The 23,219-nt window shown below is 39.0% G+C and overlaps 2 protein-coding genes across 3 annotated transcripts; one reads left to right on the plus strand and one right to left on the minus strand.

Moving 5' to 3' along the window:
* Positions 1 to 1,465: 1,465 nt before the first annotated feature.
* Positions 1,466 to 7,892, minus strand: LOC121771942 (AT-hook motif nuclear-localized protein 1-like). 2 transcript variants are annotated; one of them, XM_042168844.1, is made up of 5 exons: positions 6,844 to 7,888; positions 5,991 to 6,058; positions 5,587 to 5,718; positions 2,461 to 2,622; positions 1,466 to 2,128 (listed from the first exon to the last, which is right to left on the minus strand). In XM_042168844.1, exons 1-5 carry the CDS (start codon positions 7,253 to 7,255, stop codon positions 1,904 to 1,906), a joined length of 999 nt encoding a protein of 332 aa, XP_042024778.1. In that variant the 5' UTR covers positions 7,256 to 7,888; the 3' UTR covers positions 1,466 to 1,903. The 2 variants fall into 2 exon arrangements, with proteins under 2 accessions (XP_042024778.1, XP_042024779.1); XM_042168845.1 differs by lacking the exon at positions 5,587 to 5,718 and having other exon boundaries at positions 6,844 to 7,892.
* Positions 7,893 to 21,050: 13,158 nt separating this feature from the next.
* On the plus strand, positions 21,051 to 22,829 carry LOC121770734. The gene is made up of 5 exons (XM_042167500.1): positions 21,051 to 21,184; positions 21,250 to 21,366; positions 21,448 to 21,515; positions 21,593 to 21,780; positions 22,553 to 22,829. Exons 1-5 carry the CDS (start codon positions 21,063 to 21,065, stop codon positions 22,622 to 22,624), a joined length of 567 nt encoding a protein of 188 aa, XP_042023434.1. The 5' UTR covers positions 21,051 to 21,062; the 3' UTR covers positions 22,625 to 22,829.
* The last annotated feature ends 390 nt before the right edge of the window (positions 22,830 to 23,219 follow it).

Below are 23,219 nucleotides of genomic sequence, written 5' to 3' on the forward strand. Positions count from 1 at the left end.
CTTCTCGTACTCCGCCGCGAACAGGTTGACTTGCTTCTTCACCTGATCCCAGTGCTTGCGGAGCTGCTCCCTATGGCGCTTATACGAGGTCGGCGGCTTCGCCTCATTGTAGCGCTCGGCGATGCGCTCCCAGTACGCGAGCTGCTTTTGTTTGTTCGCGAATATCGGATCCTACAATATATCAACCCAACACCTCGCCAAGACGAGGGTTTCATCCGGTTGGTAGTTCGTACGTCTAGGGGCGTACTCTTCATTCGTTGCCGGAGATGGCAACTTGTACGCCATGTACTTGGTCCGCTTCTTTCTAGCGGAGGGGGCGGCGGCAGACGGCGCAGCGGCGGAGCGGGCGGCGGCTGAGGCGCGACGGGAAGGGGCGGCAGGGCGAGTTGGAGACGGCTCCATGTCAGAGAGACCGTACGAATCCGTACTGAAATCAGGATCGTACTGCGTGTTGGGGTCGAACGACCTATATTCGTTAGGTTGTGTACCCGGCCAACGTGCACGGTCTCCAAACATTTGGCTATTGGGACTTGAGTATTCACAGGTATCCATTTTATAGCGTAAGTTGAGAATGGAAAACTGAATCGAAAGGTTACAAATGAAATGTGGGGTAGGGGTATTTATATAAACACAATTTTCGAATTTAAAAAAAAAAAAAAAAAACGGGTTGCATCGTCCTCGCCATCATTCGCGTCGCCCACAGTGGGCGGCCGATGGCGCGGACGATGCTCTATCGTCCGCGGACTAAGCTTAGGGCGAGGACGACGCATCGTCCATCGTCCGCGCACCCACAGTGGCGGACGATGGCGCGCCCGAGGAATCGGACGACCTATCGTCCGCCCCACTGTGGATGCCCTAAACCTCTCATAAAATTAAAAATACTTATGATATTGGAATTTATTCACATGACTCACAACTCGGTAATAAATTAGAATTCGAATTATATCCATGCATCGCGTGACGCATTTCAATGGTAATTTTTGATAATGTGACATGGGTCCACGGTCCAATCATCCAATTATGGGCCAAATTAAAAATTGACTACAAATAAAAATGGGCCGAATTAGTAATATGCTTGGTAGAATGTCTACCATTAGATTCAGGTGAAATTCAAATGAGCCTCACAATTAGGGAAAGGAGTCTGACAATTTTTATTCGGCCCACACATTTATCTTCCACATATAGTATATTGATTGATACCTATGTAACAATATAATGACACTATACTGCAATCAGTATACCGAATTCAGTATAGGTGTGCATTTAAATTGTTATATTTATAGTACTATAACTCTATATCACAACCAATACAAATGCAACTTCTGACATACCATCAATATTGGAGTCTCTTCATATATTTGTTTCAATGTAAACTGATTTTTAGCCAAAATATCATAGATGAATCACCACTAGCTAACTAGATCAGAAAAATCAATATTGAAGTACTACATAGTAACACTAGCAATTTCATCCCAAACCAAATTACTTGAAGAAAAGTAGTACTACAAGAAAAAAAATTACCTTGTGACTAAGTGAACAATATAAACCAAAGGTAAAAATTTGTGTTGAGGCAATCACTTGCCCCAAACAATCAACCTTTTTTTCTCACCTAACAAATTCCAAGACAATGGCAACTACAGACTAAAAAGAAGAGATTCTAGACCAACACTACAACAAAAGATACATGAGTTCAACTCAAAGGATAAATTGTAGTATGAAGATACAATACATGAGAAAAAAACAAGCGCAGCTAATGCACTAATTCGAAACATGAACCTTGCTCTGGAATTGGCGCAGATTATGTGTGGTTTAAGGCGAGCGTTTAAGAGACAAGATTCCTCAAATAGGAGCCTCCTTAGAAAGGAATACTATGCAGATGAGGTCAGTAAGAAATCAGAATCTTCTAACCGGGCAAAGTCACATTGATGTCAGTAGGCTTGTTCCTTGATTCTTGGGGCATCGAAGACCAACTATCCCCACGAAACGATGGGGATGTATGGTAAGTGTCTTCCATCCCTGCACTGGAGATGGGTATGGCAGCAGTAGGTATGATAGCCAAGGAGTCGGGTTTTTGTTTCTTAGTTGTCTGCTCGAGCTGGTTGCCTGCGAGAAAGCTTCCCACCACAATCTATTGCAAAGCACGAGAAAATCAAGTCATGGTTACATGAACAAAAATTTACGTAGCTGCTAAGAAAAAGATTACAAGGTAAGTGCGCGTTTCTTTTCATAATTGGTAAGATACATGATTTCTCCTATCCTAACCTTTGAATGGTATATGAATCAAACAAAATTAGCTCAAACGACAGATATTATCGAGGGAAATTCTATAGTTCCAATCCATCTTAGTGAAAAATGGACTAGTCTACACTATTCATATCTATCTAAAGCTAATGGTCAAAGAGTAAACGCTGCCTAATGGAAATGTGAATACTATAGATTCCCTTTTCGAGCTGCTCATACCTGTACAGGACTTGCGGCTACTAATAAGCCAGCAACTCCACCTCCAACGACACGCCCATCAGGACTAGCCAAAGAAACACTCATGCCACCAGATCTGTTTCTCATTCCTCCAGTCTCCGAGGGCATGAATGAGCCAGTCAACGACAGTATCTCAAAGCGACCCTGGTCAGCATAACAAGTAATGATAAAAATATCAATATCAAAACTTGTCAAGCTACGCTCTTGTGAAATACTATAAACATTTAAAGTGTCAGTTCTAGACATTGCCTGAAGAAAACCCATTTAACGGTGATTTCAGCATCCTATAAATAGTATTTTGTTTTTTCAACAGAACAGAAACAACTAAAGGCTACTTCAAGGTCAAGAAATAAAAGAATTTATACAGCACACAGAATGCATGACAAGGGAAATAAGGAAAAAAGTCAGATTCAAACCTTTAACTCGACAGACATGGAAGAACTGCTTCGATATTAGTAAAAAGAAATTTTATGTATGGGAATGTTGAACCCTATCAATTTAGCACACAGATATTATGTAATAAATGCATTAAGGATATGAAAGACAAAATCAATACTCAATAAACAAGTTTTAACAGACAAGGCTAGTTCAAGATAACATATCAAGGCATTCCCATCTAACATAACATAAGAATGAAATGGCAAACAGAAGTTATCAGAAAATATATCTCCTTATCTTGAAACATGTCAATATGTGATTAAAAACAGGATGTGCTAATATTTTCTCCTGATAAAAGCCTAATATGAAGTCATTAAAACCATTAATAATTTATAGCAATTCTATTCCTCAAAATTAAACAACAAAACATCATACTGAGTTCCATGATCTTTCTAGTTCAAAAATTAAAATCAGAACCGACTTCCATAGAGATGGTGTCCAAGAATCACAAGTAAAATATTCAAAATAAAAATATGTTTGGAAGAAAACACTTCACCAGTAACACTCCACGTATTAGAAATGGTTAATGCATGGATAGTTTTGAAAGAGATATTTCTGATAGTGGCGTAAATTAAGAGTGTCCACTATAAGGCGGACACCCCAATAGCCCCGCCCCAGTTTTTGTCCACAGCCCCAAAAATTTGTTTCCGCCACTATGGTGGACACTTCCAATAGCCCCCAAACTTTATAATCAATTTTCATTTTAAAATATTTTTAGTTTCAATCAGGTATAATTAAAATCATCGCAATGTAAATAAATAGAAAACGAGGTAATTGAGACCGAATATTCGTTGTATTGAAAATTATAAAATTATACAATGAATATTTAAAATAAAATACAAATAAAAACTCCGCCACCGTCTACTCGGTGTCGGAGTCGGCTTCCTCGTCTTCTTCTTCTTCTCCTCCTCCTCCTCCTCCTCCTCCCTCGCTGCTGCCGGCCGCGGTTGCCTCAGGAGCATCATCAGCCAACCCTAGACGACGCTCAATCCGAGTGATGAGCTTCTGGTATATATTCCTGATGTACGGGTCATCGGTGGCTAGGTATTTGCTGCAGACGTCGAGGTTCTCCCTCAAGACCTCGTGGGGACCAGGAACCATGGGCTGTGCGAATGGGGAGGGCTGCGGGATGCGCGATCCAGACGCGGCCGACGATGGGCGGGAGGCACTTCTAGCCCCTCTGGCGCTGCGGATAGAGGCATGTTGTCCCAGGGGCCGTCTTCGCCTAGTGTGTGTAGCGGCGGGCTCTTCGACTTGCTCGTCGTTCTGCTCGAACGAGTGCGAGCTGCTTCCGCTACTGTAGTCCCCGGCAAGGTTGTGTCTTATACGCTTTGGCCCAAGAGCTCCAGTGACCTCTTGCGCGCAGATGTCCTTGAATTTCGGACAATCCGCGAGGACTAGATACTCATCCCACATTGTAAACTTCGGCCAGCCCTCCGTGTTGTATTGGCCCATCGACAGGGCCTTCACGTCTGCTTCGAGTCGGCCACCCTCAGCGTGGAGAAGGTTGTTCTGGTATATGCTTGCGAACTGCTTGGTAGCCGGCAGAATCCTAGATCACTTTTTGCGGATCTGTTCTGGGTCGCGCTCTCGAGCGCCGGCAGATTTGAACTCGTTGTATGTCATCAGGACTCGCCTCCAAAAGCTCCCCTCAGTCTGATCGGTGCCCACTATGGGGTCCGATGTGATGGCATCCCACGCTCTCGCCACGGCAATGGACTCCGTTTTGGTGTAGAGCTTGCTTCGTTTGGAGCCCTCGCCACCGCCACTGCCGACGCCGCTGCCCTCGCCACTGCCACTGTCACTGCCACTGCCGACGCCCGAGCCACCGCCACCGCCCCCGGCACTGCTTCGGGTCGGAACGAGCGTTTCCACCCGTGCTGCAGGCGTATCCGAGATGTCGGAACTGAGCAGACCCATCATTGTCTCCAAAGCGTCTTGATCTGCTTCGGTGTAAGGAAATTGGCTGGATAGGAAAGGGGACTCCGGACGCGGCTGGTTAAGTGCGTCGAGGTTGAGTCTGTAATCTTCAAACGCCGAGCGACTTAGATTCCGCTAAAAAGGTTGGGGTGTTGGAGAAGACCTCCACGACTGAGATGGAGGAAGGTTTGGACACGATGCCCATGGCGGGGGAGATTGACTCCAAATCCACGACTGGGACGGAGACCCTCCATATCCCGACGGCTGAGAAGAATAGCCGCCATATCCAGACGGCTGAGAAGGATAGCCGCCATATCCTGACGGCTGTGAAGGATAGCCGCCCGACGGCTGTGAAGGATTGCCGTCATAGCCCGATTCCTGCGAGTCGGGTGATTCATCGTCTCCACCGTGCATTTTTATAGAGTGAAAGTGTAGATAGTGAATGAAGGGAGAGTGTGTGAAAATGGTGAAAAAATGGGTGGTGGAGGAGTGGTATTTATAGAGTTAATTTTTAAAAAAATTAAAAATTAAAAATTCGAGGGGCGTCGGCCCGCCTATAGGCGCGGCGAAAGGCCGACATGCGCGTCCTCGCCCCGGTTTCGTCGAATGGCCGTCCGCCCCCAGTTTCTCGTCCGCCCCGGGGCGGACGTCGCCTACACTATAATCAGCCCCGGGATCGCCCCCGCCGGGGCTATAGGCGCGGCGGTCCCATAGTGGATACCCTAAGGAAAGTTTAAACTATTGTAGTACCTCATACGTCAATGTACCACCAGAAGAATCAGGTTGACGAAGAGTTACACTTGAAATTACACCATTAGCCGAGAGAATGCAAATTGCTCGGGGACCTTGCTGAGAGAACGATATGACCTTCATAGTGACATCCTGTAAACCATAAAGATACAAATGGATTGTTTGAAAATAAGCTAGTATAAAAAGCAGGAATAGGTAGACAAGACATGCAAACTTATCGCTATTTGAACAACGATCAAACTTTGGTTAAACATAAGAACATCGAAAGTAAAGAATCACAAGCAGGCACATGTGTACTCTAGAGAGTCATGAGAGGTAATTTGATCAATATGAACATAAAATGTCAAGGAAAACATGATGACAAAGTATAAATCTACTAAATAAGAGTATTTAATCCCTTTTACCTCTCCAGCATTGACCGTGATAATATGAGGTGTAAAATTAGCACCAACTGAACATGAAACCCATTCACCTACAAATTAAAGATAGCATCAATCAGCAACTAAGATCTCTAGAATGTGTGCTGTCTGTAATCAATTTCCTTGCACCAGCAAAACCACCAAAATCAAATACCATCACTTAATTTTTATTTTTATTTTGCACCTTCTTCAGCTCAAGGCAAGTGAATGATGAATGAGTTTCATATAGATAACTACCATCAGCAGAATTTTAGAGAAAAATGGCAACTAAGTACCATTAATTGTTCTCATTTTCCACTAGACAAACCAATTCAGTTACAACATCCAGTCCCTCAAAAAAGGGCACATGGAGTCCCTTAAATATCATGTTTTTCCAAAAGACAACATTATTATACACCCACATTGAAGCTTCTAATAACGAATTTCAACAAATAAGATCAATTACATTGCAACAAAAAGCAACCCTATTCCAGAAAAGTAAAAAATATATAAAAAATCCATTAATTAAGTCCCGCTCACCAAATGAACGCAACTGTCAATTAATTCAAGAAGCAACTCCAAAAGGGAAAGAAAGGGATAGGGGCTCTCCCAGTAACTTCCATTATTTCAAGATTCCCTTTTTCCCCACACTTTGAAAACCTGCCATTTTTCCTCCAAACCCATCACACTTGGATCAATCCATCAACAGGCCCCACACACTTAAATTCCAAATCATCATGTGCTTATAGATTTCCAGTGTCGGATTCCGACAACACAGCACACAACATAAGCCTCACAGATCGCTGCATAAAACCCAACTCCACCAACATGCATGCATCACACACACACACGCACTCACCCATACTCTCAGCCTCCATTACTGGCATCTGAACCTTGGCAGCGGAGGTGATAGTAGACCGGACTTTCCCGCGCTTTGCGACGGCCGAGAAGTCGATAACCGGAGGCGGAGCAGAGGAAGAAATCGGCTTCGGAGAGAGAGCCCCAGCAACTGACCCATCAGGGCCATACTTCCTCGGCCTTCCCCTCTTCTTCTTCAAGAATGTAACAGTCCCAGCCACGGCCGCTGCTGCCGGAGGCGGCGGAGGAGGAGGAGTTGCAGAAGCTGGCGGCGGCGGAGTCACGGCGGCGGGTGGCGGCGCTGATACAGGGGGGGTTTCGGAGGCGGTCCTGGGGGCCACGTGGTAGTCCGACGGAGCATCTGATCCCACCACTGTAACTCCGCTGCCACTCAAAGTATCACTCACTTCCATTACTAAGCAAGTTGGTATCAGATTTTTTTTTCTTCAAAATCTCATTATTTCTAAACAAGCTTTTTCTGGAGTCTGATATGCTATTTAGAGAGAGAGGGAAATTGAAAAAAAATTAAAAATAAAAATTGGTTATGAGGGAGAAAATTGTTGAAGATGAAGAAGGATTTTCAGGGAGAAAGATTGGATTTTTGGAGGAAAAAACAGAGATTAAATGGGAAAAATGGGAAAAATGAGGTTTAGGAAGTTAAAAAAAAGCCAATTTAGGTTCTCTAACTTTTCTCAGATTGTCCGAATTGCAAATTAAAAATTGTAAGGAAAACATTAAATATTGGGGACATTAATTGTTAATTATTTGAAGCAAGGAAATTATGTATTTTGGTTAATAAAATGGTTTGGAGTCCGGTTGGGGGAAAATTAAAATAAACAAAAAAGAGAGAAATTAAATAAAGTAATTGTAGTTGGGAAAAGTGAAATTAGGTTGCCAAGGCATGAAGACAACCAACACTCTCTTTTAAATAAAGCGAAAAATAAGGATTATATACATTATCAATGGCTAATTTAATTATAATACTAATGGGAACCAAATGAAGACAAAAAAAGGAATATGAAAAGAAGACAAATAGGAAATATTGAAATAACTAAAACCCCAGTTGCTAATAGTCATCAATTTTAAATCTCAGCCATATTCCAACTCTTTTACTTCTTTAATTTGAGTCATTGTTAATTAACATATTTTTCCTTAATTAATAAGAGGATGAAATTATAAAAAGAAAAGAGAAAGTCAAATTGAGTTTATAAATGGGAATCATTCGCTAGATTGGTCTGGTCTCTCATTCGCCAATAGTAAAAAAAGGATGCTTTATATATTTACAATGTACTAACGAGCACTTTACTTATCATTATTCATTTAATTTTAATTCTTTTATTTTATATTCTTTGTTATTTTCCAATAATTATATAGTAATATAGTAAAAATTTACAAATAATATGACATTACCAATTTATTAATTTTTTAAAATTACAGAAATAAAATATTCTAATTATGAACCATTGCAAAAAATCGAATACCATAGTCCGTAGGTGGTAATTTTTTATAACTTGATTAGCACTTTAGTCGAAAAATTACGTTATATTTATCAAACTGGAAAGAGAATTTCAAAAAAAATTCAATTTAAAAAACATTGTCAAGATAAAGAAAATTTATATACACTAATTAAAAAGTGAAAAATAGAAATAGATAGAAAATGAATGGAAAAAATAAAAAAAATGGCAGAAAATAATGAACAAAATGCCAAAAAGAAAAAGTAGGGAAGAAATTTTGAACTATACTATGATATTGAGGGAGAAGTGTCCGTTAGCGTGTGTATTTGTGTATTTTACTAGTAAGTGCGCATACTGTCAGCATGGGGTGTATTACAAGTTTGTGCGCACATATTATTTTGTGTCGTTATACAACGTGTTAATGCTCTTATAGATTCTTTAATTTTCACGTGATAGTTTGAACATATAGTTAAGTTAGGAATATGCTAAGTGTATTTTGTATTTTTGTTAGAACCTATATAAATTTATACTGCTAATTTCTTCACAAAAACTCACCATAAATTAGTTTAGGCATAAAAAATTTGTATGAAGTTTTTAAAATACAATTTGGATAACATTATAGGATACTAAGATCTTCTCTAAAAGTACCTAAAACCTATCTCATTTTTAGATTTTTAAGTAAAATACTAAAATGTACTCATTTTTTGGTTTACATTATAATAAATTCAAATCATGTTTTCATATTTTGTGAGTTAAAAAGGTAAAGTGGATAGAAAATACTTATTCTTTAAGTTTGAATTTAGTATAAATGATTAGAATAAAATCACTAATTGATGTGATATTTACACTAAAATAAATATAAATTTAGTATAAATAATTGAAGATGCTCTTATATTTGAACTATCGTGACATTATTAGTTTTAGAGTGTTGATGTTATTTCATATCCCCAACTTTTAGTATTTTTAGAAGATATCCTTAATTTTTATTTTCTACTCAAAATATTTTAATTATAATTTTCATAAAATATCCGGCTTTAGAAAATCAGAGATGAAAATTTGATTTTTTTTTTCACTAAGTTCGAGGTTACTTTTTTAGCATGTTTTACAGTTCATCATAGTGGTGAATTTGAATTTCTAATTAGTTTAACTATTTTGTTATACTGTACTCCTATTGCGTAAATTGAAGAGTTAATTTTATTATTGTTGTAATGTTATTTATTTTATCAAAATCTTTATTATTAAGTATCAAATTACTCATTTTGTCTCATTCTAAATGACATTATTTTTTAAAGATATCTCATTTTAAATAACACATTTTTAAAATAAACATATTAAGTACTACTACTACTTTATTCTCTTACTACTTAGCCTACAAAATAAAATATCATGTCAAATAAGAATGCTCCCCTTAAAATGATATGGAGAGAGTAGTTGTCAAACATGATCAATCCATAGAGATATGAGTCAATCTTATTTGGAACAATCTTAACTACACTAAAATTTTATCAGATTAATTTTTTTTAAATCTAAATAGGAATGTCAATCAAGCTAATCTATCAGATTTTTGGCCTAATTGAGTGTGCATGAGTTGAGATTCTATTTTGCTTGACATTTTTAATTACAATCCTCTAAATTTAACGGGTTATTCAAATCGAACAACATGTCATTGGCTATGTTGACATTAACACATGAGCTTCGGACTATATTAACATTTTTTACTTTTTTGCATTTGTCCAAATAGAATAGATCATTAAATAAATGAGCGGGACTTTACTATTTCGCCGAAAACTACAAATAGATCATATTTACAATTTTCTAATAACAATAAATGTAAATCGTCTGGAATTTGCTCATTTATTTCAGAACATGCGACCTTAGTTAAACTCAATTAAGGATCATGCTTATGTGGAACAGTGGAAGTAGGTGTTATTTTGATTTTGCACAAAAATTTAATCTAGTTCATATCTAAACAAAATATGGAATTATACTTCTATTTCTTTTCTTAGTTTAAGAAAGGGAAAATGATGAAATTTGTTCTCGACAACTCTTTGTTACAAAGCATGAGATCACATTATTTATTATTCCTAAAGACATATATACTTTTACCTTTTATTTCCACTTAATATGTACGTTATTTTGGTCTAAATATTGAAATCTTTACTCCCATATTTCATTTCAATGATTTTGAAATTTCATTGAATTGTATGACTTATATTTTCTTGACGAAATTTTCACAACCAAGAATCCTTTTTTCACAATAAAAATTCAATTATAAGATAACGAAATGGCATTTTAAAATTTGTGCTGGCCTCGACCTTAGACTTTTATGCAACTAATAATTAACACATCAAATAATGGAGCAAACCAAGCAAAAATCTAAATTGGCGTGCAAATAAAATATTAACTTTTAATCTTTTGCTTTATTAATAGCAGTAAGATGCAAGCAACAATTTTAAATTTTATTTAAAGCTCATAATTAAGCAAAGTAGTACTACCATCTTAGAAAAGCAGTAGTTTTCAAGTTTTCCCAATTATATTAAATTATTTCCATCTTACAAAAGCAGTAGTTTTCAAGCTTTCCTAATTATATTATATAAGTATTATTTTAAATGTGCAAGGTTTGTAGGGGACCACGCGTATTGACCAAGGCAGAGTGTGTATGGAACCCATATGCAACTCCATAAGTATGATGACACCTATATAAATAAAATAGTTAGTCATCTCAATTAATTTATTTTATGCAACTTCTCATAAAATAAAAAAAATAAATAAAATATAGTACTATATAGTAAAGTAGTTTTAGATAAGAACGATGCATCCTTTTTCAGAATTATTTACTGATAAAAAATTAATTTAATGAGGGTGATAGAAAATTAATTTAATGAGGGTGAGTTGCATCCACATAAATTATTTTAATATATTTCGGAACAGTCTTTCATTTATATTAATGTTATTTTAATGTTTACATCTTGTTTTTTGTTGTAGCATCTCGAAAAAATTGAACCACCAACCCACCTTCCAAATTGTATAATCATCCGAATTGAATAAAATTTGAATTATACTTTATGCCGAATGGACGTCTAATTTCAAATTAAATTGGTATCGATGCTTCAAATGAAACAGAGATTTATAGAGCTCTCAGTCCTCAGATACATTATGGGCCTTGAATTATGATATGTATCCAGGCCCAATAAACTGATTTTAGCAAGGAGTAATAGAAAAACATATTGATGTTTATACATGAAAACAAAATAATAATACTACAGGAACTGCTGCCTAGAGCATGGAATGTTGCAAATCATGTACTAATATTCTAAATTATTAGTTAATTACTTAATTGAGTCCTTGTAAACTTTAACGGCTGACTTTAATGGATGAATGAATAAGAAAATACATGAGACTTTATCCATATAAAACAGAATAAAGATGAGCACACTCAACACCCATTAAAAGAAGGAATCACTTCATTTCACTATGTCAAAGACCTCTTTAGAGCATCCGCAATGGCGCCCGTCTCGGCGGACGTCCGACCGGCGTGCCGGACGTCCGCGCGGGACGTCCACCATTGTGCAAAGGTGACCCGGATATGGATGTCTACTGCGGACACCGGAGTTCCGCGGCGTTCCTGGGACGTCCGTCGCGACGTCCTTGCGGACGTCTGTCATTGCGTTGACCCCACGAACGTCCGCACGGACGCCCCGATTAGTTTATATTTTTCGAAAATTCTATAAATACGGCTCGTTGAATTTCATTTCATCCGCACTAGTTTTATTAACGAGTATCTATTTCTCTACGTTTCTTTTATATATCTAGAATGGCTGGTAGTGGTAGTGGTTTTGGTGCGGGCAGTAGTGGTACGGGGTATGATGACATTATGAGGCAAATTCATGCACGTGTGCGGGAGGCAGCGGAGAGGGAGATACAGGTGGCCTTGGCGCCGACGATACCTCGACCCATCCATCGTCGATCTATAGTACCCCGGGACCACCTCGTTGCACACCGTCGGTTGTATGAGGACTACTTCGCTCCGAAGCCACGATTTGGGGAGAACGTATTCCGGAGACGTTTTAGGATGCATCGTCCGCTCTTTCTGCGTATCGTGGGCGCTTTAGACCGTCGATACGGGTATTTCAGGGTGCGGGAGGATGCTGCTGGTAAACCCGACCACACGCCAATTCAGAAGTGCACTGCCGCAATAAGGCAGCTGACATATGGAGGCACGATCGACATGTTCGATGAGTACCTCCACATCGGCGAGACGACTGCCCGCGATTGCCTTAAGTATTTTTGTCAGGGCGTTAGGGAGATATTCGGGGATAGGTATCTTCGGAAGCCTACCCCGGAAGATTGTCAGGCCCTGCTGGATATGCACGAGACTCAGCACGGGTTTCCAGGGATGCTAGACAGCATAGATTGTATGCATTGAGAGTGGAAGAACTGCCCCGTTGCCTGGAAAAGGGTGTACACTACGAGTTTCAAGGGCAAGAATCCCACGATGGTTCTTGAAGCGGTAGCTGACTACCGGCTATGGATTTGGCATGCCTATTTTGGAGTACCCGGGTCGAACATCAACGTCCTCCAGTCGTAGCCCCTTTTCAACGACCAGTGCATGGGCGTCTGTCCGGCCGTCAATTTTGTCGCCAACGGCAACCAACACAACATGCGCTATTATTTGGCTGATGGGATATACCCTATGTGGCCCGTCTTTGTGAAGACGATCAGATGCCGAACAGAAGAAAGGAAGGTATATTTTGCGGGTTGTCGAGAGTCGATGGGCGGCAGTGAAGGGTTCATCACGACTGTGGTATGCTGAGAGCATCGCCGATATCATGTACACATGTATTATCATGCATAACATGATTGTCGAAGATGAAGGTCCAGCACTGACAGATTGGACCAATGATGATGCTGATGTTGCGGGTCCAAGCCACGGCGTTGCCACCGGCAATGTACGTATGGGTATACCCATGACGAGGTCGAGCGAGTCCGTGCATTTGCCGACACGCGCAAAAAACAAGCACATATTCGACTCCCGAATGATAAAATTGAAGAAGTATGGCAGCGAAGGGGTCGTCGTGGATGAAATTTTTATTTGTTGAAATGTATTTTTTTTAGTTTTTTTTTAAAATGTACCTTTCTTTTTTTTATTTAATGAAATTTTTATTCCGTAATCGTTCCATAAATTTTAATTCCGTAAATTATTTAATTCCGTAAATTATTTAATTTGGTGAATTTGTGAATTTTTATTAATGTGGGAAGCCCGTCGGGATGTCCTTGGGGATGTCCGCCACTGTGCAGTGGGAAGTCCTTATGATGTGGCAGTGCAGTGGGAAGTCCTTATGACGTGGCAGGGGGTGTTTTTGGGATGTTCGCGGGGATGTCCGCCGGGACATCCGCACCATTGTGGATGCCCTTAAGGTCAATACGCAGTGAGATGGTCAATCTCACAACAATATACGGAATACAAAAAATACTACTCCATTCGTCCGCAAATTGTTGTCCATATTTAACTCGTCACATGTTTTAAGAAATGTGAAGAAAAGTGAGTGAAATGTAGGTCCCACATTTATATATTAGTTTTATAATAGATTATGAAGGTAATGTGTTAGTGGAGTGTGAGTACATTTACCAAAAATGGAATAAAAGTAAAGTAGGGAGTAATTAAAACTATATTTACAAATATAATCTAAACAAGAATATAACAAATATTTACAAATCGAGGTGATTCAATAATATCGCATAGACATACAGAAAATCTCAATGGAAGAGATCGTATAACTCAACATAGAGTTAGAGGTTACAACACACCGCCAAGACCAATGTCACCACAATCCACAGACCGAATCACACTGAAGAACTCTATGAACACTCATAGAAACTACAGTGGAAGCATAATAACCACATATATAGTTATGATTCAACATACTACACACTCAGTCCGGAAACCCAATGGACAACATCGATTCACGGTTCAAAGTCACGTAGGAAGAGAAAGAGCTGATCGAAGAGAAATTTCTAGACAGAAGCAAGAGCGTTTCTCAAATAGAGAGACAAACATAATATAATGTGTTAGAGAGCGAGAGAGGGAGGTCGTTAAAATGACTCATGAGTAACAGTCTCGCTAATCAACGGTCAAGACTCACGATCCGAGTGGAGCCACAGATGGTGACTCTTTTCCTTGTAAGTATTTCTCCATCTACCTCCAATTCCTTTCTCCACCTCTTCATCGTCTCAGCTATAAATTCTTCAATTCTGCTCTCTAGATTTTCATCACCATCTCCTTTTTCATCATCAGCTGACTCCTCTATTGCTACTGAGCTATCTGATTCTTCTGCGTAATCATCATCACTATCAGTATTGCTCCTTTCCTCAATATCTATCGTTGCCGCTTCTTCTTCATCATAAACCAAGCCATTAAAAGCCATAATCTCATAAAAATATTGCGCAGATTCCTTCTCACATTTCATGATTGTGAATGAAATAATAATGTTAAGCACTGAAAATACGAAAATTGGGCTACAAGAAAATCCATTAAAGCTGCCATACAAATGCAGTGAGATGCAGAAAATTAAGAAAAACAGAAATATGAGAAGCCACCCAAATTTCATAACCAGGTTACGTTCTTGCACTACACGCAAATTAAAGAAAGCTTTATGTTTTGGTGAAGGAGTTTATGTCCCTATTTTATAGATTACAGTTTGATAACTTTGATTAGTCACCAAGCACTATTAGTAAATTTTCCAAGAAATTTAATTGCTTATTTTATTAATTGTAACACATCAGTTTTGGATGTAATCCACGCAATAGGATATTTCTTTTGGCTTTATAAATTGAGGGAATTAAATTTCGTGGAATGTCCGAATGGTCTGTATTGTCAAAAAGTGCGTTAAAGGATTAATTAACTTAATTAGATGACGTAACTATGTAGGCGTCACAAGACTTAGCTTCTTGGTTGACATTTCAAATTAATAAAAATTTACTTGTTTTGTTTAGTTTGTTTGATTTATATTTATATCTTGAATCCGGATGTTTGATTATTTGATAGTTAAATATTTTATGTAAAATTACAACGAATTGTATTAAATTTTAAATTTAGTTATATCCCGTCTAGTCTAAAATAAAGATCACCATACAGAATAAATTTGGTAGAATGTCAAATCTCAAGTTGGCCTAATTAAATAGTTTTAATTTAAAATTTAAAGGACGTTCTCGTAGATAGTGTGTTATTGACAAGCCTTAATGGGCCATATATAATCAGATAAAAACTAATGGGCCAAATTATCGGAAAGCGGAGACTTCTTTCCTCAACAAATCCCGAGTTTGAATTCCATTATCCACGTTTTTGTGTTTTACTAGTTTTTTATGCCCTATAACAAAATACATGAAAAATGCTACAAATGAGATTCAAAACCCAAGTCAATATACAATGTAGAAGCACATAATGACATAAGTCTACCACTTTCACCCTTTCAGCAATCAAACTATATGTATATTGTTTTCTAAGTAATGCGTCTTTCATAGACACACAAAACTGAAACGCCTCTCGCAACTTTAGACACACGAAACAAAAACGCGTCTCACCCATATTCAAAAAAGAAAAAATAAACGAATATTTTCTTATTTTTGTCTACTTCAAGAAAAATACCAAACACCCCAACAATCCATAAAACACTTCAAATCATTGGCGGACCTAAGTGGTGTTATGGGGTTCCTTGGAACCCCCAACTATTTTCATTTTTACTATGTATAATACTTCATCCGTCCCCAAAGAATATGGTCTTTAGGGTCGGCACGAGTTATAATGTAAAATATGGAAAAGTAAGAGAGAGGTAGAAAGAAAAAGTAAATAAAATATTGTTAGTGGATAATGGGTCCCACATCATTAGAGCATCAGTAATGGAGGCGTCAAAACCGCGACGCCGATTTTTCACCGACGCCGGTTCTGACGCCGAACCATTGCGACCGGCGTCGGCAAAATCGGCGTCAATTTCGGCGTACCCATGCCGATTCGTGTGGTGACGCCGGTTCTAACGCCGATCCTCACGGCGCCATTGTAGGCCCCGGATCGGCGTCAGAATTTAATTTTATTTTTTTTTCGAAAACACTATATATACGCGCTTTGGACGTCATTTTCATTCGCACCACTTGTTTTAACGAGTACTCTCTCTATCTTTCTTTCTGTACAAGATCAATTTAAGAAATGAGTAATGCCGGTGGTAGTGGTGGTGGTAGTGATGGGGATACTGATGAGTACGAGCGTATGCTGAACGAAGAGCTAGATGTCTATACGAGTCGTGAGGTTGATCGATGGATGCAGAGTTATATGTAGCCGCCGGTACCTCGCCCACGACCAGTTGTCCGCCGTCGACAAGTGGTTGATCGTGATCATGTAGCTGCACATCAGCGTCTGTTCACAGATTACTTCGCAAAGGAGCCGCGTTTTAACGCCAACCATTTCAGGCGTCGTTTTAGGATGAGGCGGGACTTGTTTATGCGTATTGTTAATGGTTTGGAGCAGCGATATCTGTATTTCCGCTTCAGGCACGATGCGGCTGGCAAACCCGGCCACACCCCTATTCAAAAGTGCACTGCGGCAATCAGGCAGTTGGCCTACGGCACTTCGGCAGACATGTGGAACGAATACCTCCACATCGGTGAGACGACTGCCCTCGAATGTATGAAGTATTTCTGTCAGGGCGTGATTGAAGTATTCGGTGATCAGTATCTCCGAAAGCCTACCCCCGAAGATTGCCAGGATCTGCTGCGGATGCACGGGGAGCAGCATGGGTTCTCGGGAATATTAGGCAGCATAGATTATATGCATTGGGAGTGGAAGAACTGTCCCGCTGCCTGGAAGGGGTTCTACGCGACCGGCTACAAGGGAAAGAATCCCACGATGATCCTCGAGGCCATAGCTGATTACCGGCTGTGGATTTGACATGCGTATTTTGGGATAGCCGGTTCAAACAACGACCTAAACGTCCTCAACTCGTCGCCCCTTTTCAACGAGCAGTGCCAGGGCGTCGGTCCGGCCATCAGTTTTGTCGCTGACGGCAACCAGCATGATATGGGCTACTACTTGGCGGATGGGATATACCCTAGGTGGCCCGTCTTTGTGAAGACGATCCGTGCGCATCAGATGCGAAGAAGGCCTACTTTGTGACGCGGCAGGAGTCGGCGCGAAAGGACGTCGAGCGCGCATTTGGTGTGCTTCAGGCGCGATGGGCTGCAGTTAAGGGACCAACGCGTTTGTGGCATGTCGACTGCATTGCTGATATAATGTACGCTTGTATTATCATGCACAACATGATTGTCAAAGATGAAGGTGTACAACTGACTGATTGGGCCAATGACGATGATGAAGCCGGTCCAAGCCACGGCGTCGCCGCCGCCAACGTACGAGATGGGGTACCTCACGATGAAGAAGCCCTCCTCCAAGCACATGCCGACATGCGTCAGACGGAGGCTCATATTCGACTCCAAAATGATTTAATTGAAGAGTTGTGGGCGCGGAGGATTGGATGGCATTAGTTTTTATTTAAATTTATGTAATTTTTTTTAATGTGTTTTTTTAAAATTATTGTACTATTTGAAATTTTAATAGTATTATTCAATTTTCCTGTATTTATCTCGTAAATTAAATTCTGTATGTTGCTACAATTGTAAATTAAATTTATATAATTGTTATTAGTGATGTGGATAAGCTATGTGAGGGCTATTTGATGTCCAGTTGCATGTCCAGATGATGTGGCAGGAGGTTTAGTGCTGGATGATGTGGCAGTGGGAAGACTATGTGAGGACTATGGGAGGTCCTAGACCATTGTGGATGCTCTTAGAGAGAAAAAACTTTTTAAAATCAGAAAATGCATATTCTTGTTGGACGGACTAAAAAATAAAGAGTGCATATTCTTGAGGGACGGATGTAGTATATTCATAGAAGAAAATACCAACATATGATGTAGTAGAGTTGGTTGGCAACTGTGTCTTGAAACTTGTGGTCAGGTGTTCGAATAACAGAGCTAGGCAATTGTGAGAGGTTTCCATGCTTTAACAGTTATATATCCCTCTGTTCCATACTAATAGAGTCATTTTGTTATTTTAGTACGCTTCATAGTAATAGAGTCATTTCCCTTTTTAGTAAAAGTCAATACATTTTTCCACACCTACATTACTTTCTCTTACTTTTTTCTCTCTTCATCTCTCTACATTTTTCATTTTCCACTTTATTCTCTCTTTATTTAATTCACTTAACACAATTTTTCTTAATCTCCATATCGAAAAGAAACGCCTCCATTACTATGGAACAGAGGGAGTAGTTAGTTTATTTTATATTTTTTCACTTTAGTAATTTTTTTTACTTCTTCATTTGTATAAATTGAGTAATGATAATTAGAGCATCCGCAGCGGCGAGCAGCGGTTCGTCCGTCCATCCGTGCCAGCGACGCGGCACAGCCTGCTCGCCTCCATTACTATGTCACTGTGAATACCCTCGCCTCTCCTCCTCGACCAACTAGATCAACTCGCCGCTACATCCATCGTGACCAGGAGGGAGCCAACGAAAGGCTCGTTGCCGACTATTTTTCTTACCAGCCGCAGTTTCCGGAAGATTACTTTCGGTGCCGTTTTCGCATGTCAAAACGCTTGTTTATGCGTATTGTCAACACATTATCCGCCCGTGTTGAATACTTTCAAACAAGTACAGACGCAACCGGTCAGCAAAGTCTCTCGGCGGTGTAGAAGTGTACGTGTGCCATCCGACAACTTGCTACTGGGCAAACGACTGACCTCTTCGACGAGTATTTGCATGTCGGTGAGTCAACTGGAATCTTTTGCCTTAAAAATTTTTGCGACGGCGTTCGTTCAGCTTTCGGTGAGGAATTCCTTCGGGCACCCACCACCGATGATTGCCAACGGTTGCTTCGTCTTCACGAAACAGTCCATGGTTTTCCTGGTATGCTTGGCAGCATTGACTGCATGCATTGGAGATGGAAGAATTGCCCGACTGCTTGGAGGGGGCAACACTTAAGCGGCCACAAAGGCGGCGACCCAACACTTATCCTTGAAGCGGTCGCCGACTACCGCCTATGGATTTGGCATGCATATTTTTGGTATTACTGGATCCAACAACGGCTTGAACGTGCTCTATTCTTCACCACTCTTCAATGATGTTTTGAATTGTGTAGCACCGGCGATCGACTTCACCGTCAACGGAAATGCATACCACATGGGTTACTATCTCGCCAATGGTATCTACCCAAGGTGGTCGACTTTCGTGAAGACGCTCAGCAACCCGCAAGACCCGAGCCGGGTTCTTTTTGCGCAGCGTCATGAGTCTGCTCGGAAAGACGTCGAAAGAGCTTTTGGGGTCCTTCAAGCCCGATTCAACACTGTGAAGGCCCCGTCTCGTCTGTGGTACGTGAAAAATATCGCCGACATCATGTACACGTGTATTATCTTGCACAACATGATTATAGCTGACGAAGGACCGATGGCGGCTAGCTTTTACGACGAGGATGAAGCCGGAAGCTCAACCGCGAGGTCTCCCCCTCGACGAGGTGTGCATACGACGGTGGGCGAGAGGATCGAAACAAGGAACACAATGCGCGATACCCGAGCCCACATTGAGCTACAAGAAGACCTAATCAAACACATTTGGGCGAAATTCGGCCATGTGTAGTGGATTTTTTAATTTTATGAATTTAATTATGTAATTTTTAATTTTTAGGATTTTAATTATGTAATTTTTAATTTTTTTGTAATTTGTAATAGTATTCCAGATATTTTAATGCATTTTAATTTTGTGGAAATATTTTTATTTAAATTGAATAATAGAATGATGGGACCCTTGAGCTTGTCCTTGCGGAAGAGCACGGATGTGGGTATTGTGCTCTTGCCTAAGAGCAGGGAGTAAAAGTGGGTCCGGACCCACATCCGTGCTCGTTGGCAAGAGCACGAATGAGGATGCTCTTATAACTTAAAATAAAAATAGTACTCCTTATATTTCATGTAGAGTAATAGTATTCTTTTTGGACGTTCTGACATAGTAATAAAGTCATTTCTATATTTGATAAAAAAAAGCAATACACTAATCTCTTTTACTTTATTTTCTCTTCATTTCTCTACTTTATTCTCCTCACTTCACATATTAAATATTTATTTCTTAATCTATGTGCCGCAAAGATATGTCTCTATTAATATGGAATGGTGGGAGTAATTCTTTACGGTTCATATATTAATATTAGAAAATTTAATTTGAAAGTTATATTTTTTATTTAAAATAAATATATATCTTAATTATTTCGGTGACGCCAATAATACCATATACAATAATTGTTAACCATAGTCTGGACCCTCAATAGAAAAATTTTGTGTCTGCCACTGCTTCAAATAACAACTTAATGTATAACAAAAAAAATTCAATCTTTTAATGTAGCCATATTTAATTTTCCCAAATACACATGTAGTATCATATTTATACTTCATACTATTGGGAGTAATAGAACGTAATTAATAAAACCAATTACAAGAAACTGAATTATAAAAAATAAATTAACGCATGAAAAAATGGAATTACAAGTATATTTGGGAAAAAAATGAACCAAGGAATCATAATAGACAATGGATTAATGTAAACTATTTTTATTTACTCATATTCGTAAATAAACTTTATTGGATAAGTCAGTTAATAAAATAAATTTGACTCAGATTCAATGATTCCACTATATAAATCATTTATGGACTATGAGTACAAAATTATTTAGATTTTATGGCCACTTCATTTCGCTCTTGCCTTAGCAACAATACCTCTCTCAGAAATGGCGGAAAATGCTCATTTCTTCGCAGCAAAACCGATTTGCAGCTTCTCCACAGATCTCCCAACAAAAAAAGGTACTTGTGTTTTTAACCCTCTCGATTTCATTTTTTAGCTGATCATTAAGTCGATCATCGCGCAGGAATTTTATTGTTGCGAATATTGCTACGCCGGAAGCAGCTGCAGATCTAGTTTCCTCTTCAGATCTTCTCTCTTCCTTCTCTCTCCCCGCCGTCCAAGGCATCTCTGACAATCCATGGTCAGCTGATTAAATTTATTTCACCATCGATTGGATAAATTTTAATTAATTAGATGGAGTATTATTTGAATCCTTTGGCAGGGTTGCTGGGATAGCGGGATTGATGGTGGGAGTGCCTTTTCTGATCCAGTGGCTTGTAACAGTGTCAAGTATGTTCAATTATAGTTGTAGTGTTTAAGTAATTAATCTTTGATTAGGTGCTTAATATATTTTGTTATTTATCCAGAGGAGGTTGGAGTGGTGGCGGAGACGGTGGAGGAAATAGCTGACGCGGTGGGTAAAGTGGACAGAGCGGCGGAGGACTTGGCGGAGTCGCTGCCGGAGGGAAGGCTGAAGCAGATTGTGAGCTTTGTTGAGGATTTGGCTGAAGAAACGGCCAAGGACGCTCAAATGGTTGAGGAGTTGATGGACAAGGTGTGCATTTCTTATTTCTTTTTTTCAAATTCAATGCCATGGGAATGGCAATTTAGTAGTACATGACATCAAATGGCAATAATTGAAATATCATGATAAATATAGTATATAAACCAATAAATATGGTAGTTGGGGTTGTGGGACTCGCACCTGTCACACCCTTCAATATTTGATATGCTTTCATATTAAAACTTGAATAAATATGATAATACTAATTCAAGCTATTTATTTTGATAAATGGATTAATTTTAAACTTCTTGTCGCTAAATGAATGCTATATTTAATTAATTATTATTTCACTCAAAATAAATGTTTATTCATTGGAAATGATTATTTTAACTTGTAGTATCTCCTCAACTAAGTAGAGGGTAACACCAGACGTGAGTTGATGTTCATTTCAATTTTCTTTCTTTATAAGGAAAACCATTTCGAAGTGTTTTTTAAGTGCACCCTTAGATTCACTAAAAGTACTCTCTCCGTCATTTAAAAATCAAGACTTTTGGGACGACATGAGTTTTAATGTACAATTAGTAAAATAAGAAAGATACAAAGAAAAAATAATTGGAATATTATTAGTGGAGAACGCAGCTCAATTCATTCTAGAGAAAGAAGTTACTAAAAATATAAGTGAATTATTTTTATGGAATGGATGGCGTATGATTTTTTAAGAAGCTGTGATTTTATAAATTTTATTGCATTATTTGTCCATCCATAAAAATATGGTAAATCTGTTTTAGTAGATAATCCCACCATATTTTTTGGGGTTGGATAGGTGGAAGAATTGGACGAGAAGTTGGAAAAAATATTGGAGAAAGAATCCAAAAAAGGCATTGAAAAAGAATGATCGATTATTGATCGTTGGAAGGGATATATAGTGCAACATGATGCTGCACTTCAAACGCAACAAATAAAACGTGAAGATTATACTCGAGTAAGTAAAAGCTCTTGGAGCTTAATCGGTTTACCTATGTACTATCTCTCTTTTAATTTATTCTTTTGGTTTTCGGATTCCAAATATTCACAATAATAATATAAATCTCTCTTCTTCATTTTTTTTATCTATGTTTCAATTTTTGCAATTGCGACACCCGTGATAACTTGGGTCAAAATGCGCCCATGAATTAGTTATCTAACCTGCCAAATATATAGGAAAAAAAACTTACACTTACTCACGTAAGTGCACATAATAAAATAATAGTGTTGGCCAAATTGCATAGCCAATCAGATACGTGCCAAACGTCAATAGTAAAGAGATCTCTATTGCATGGGTTTCAGTTGAGTTGCAGAACAATTGATAGAGAGAGAGTTGGAAGGAAGGAAGGAAGGTGCCAGCACTCCCCACGCGTCGATTCTGCAATTGTTTGTTCTACTTAATTAATTTTCATTTCGATTATTCACATTCCTCACCCACACAAAAAAATAAAAAAAATGTATACAAA

The sequence above is a fragment of the Salvia splendens genome, chromosome 16 (assembly GCF_004379255.2).
Source record: "Salvia splendens isolate huo1 chromosome 16, SspV2, whole genome shotgun sequence".
NCBI classification, from domain to species: domain Eukaryota; kingdom Viridiplantae; phylum Streptophyta; class Magnoliopsida; order Lamiales; family Lamiaceae; genus Salvia; species Salvia splendens.

Bases quoted from the DNA above. Each gene is read 5' to 3' on its own strand.
- LOC121771942 (XM_042168844.1), bottom strand. From the start codon at position 7,255: ATGGAAGTGAGTGATACTTTGAGTGGCAGCGGAGTTACAGTGGTGGGA. The intron at 6,059-6,843 runs GTGAGTGCGTGT...TTTAATTTGTAG, and splicing joins AATGGAGGCTGAGAGTATGG to GTGAATGGGTTTCATGTTCA. The intron at 2,129-2,460 runs GTATGAGCAGCT...GCTTTGCAATAG, and splicing joins TAGCCGCAAGTCCTGTACAG to ATTGTGGTGGGAAGCTTTCT.
- LOC121770734 (XM_042167500.1), top strand. From the start codon at position 21,063: ATGGCCACTTCATTTCGCTCTTGCCTTAGCAACAATACCTCTCTCAGA. The intron at 21,185-21,249 runs GTACTTGTGTTT...ATCATCGCGCAG, and splicing joins AGATCTCCCAACAAAAAAAG to GAATTTTATTGTTGCGAATA. The intron at 21,781-22,552 runs GTGTGCATTTCT...GGGGTTGGATAG, and splicing joins TTGAGGAGTTGATGGACAAG to GTGGAAGAATTGGACGAGAA.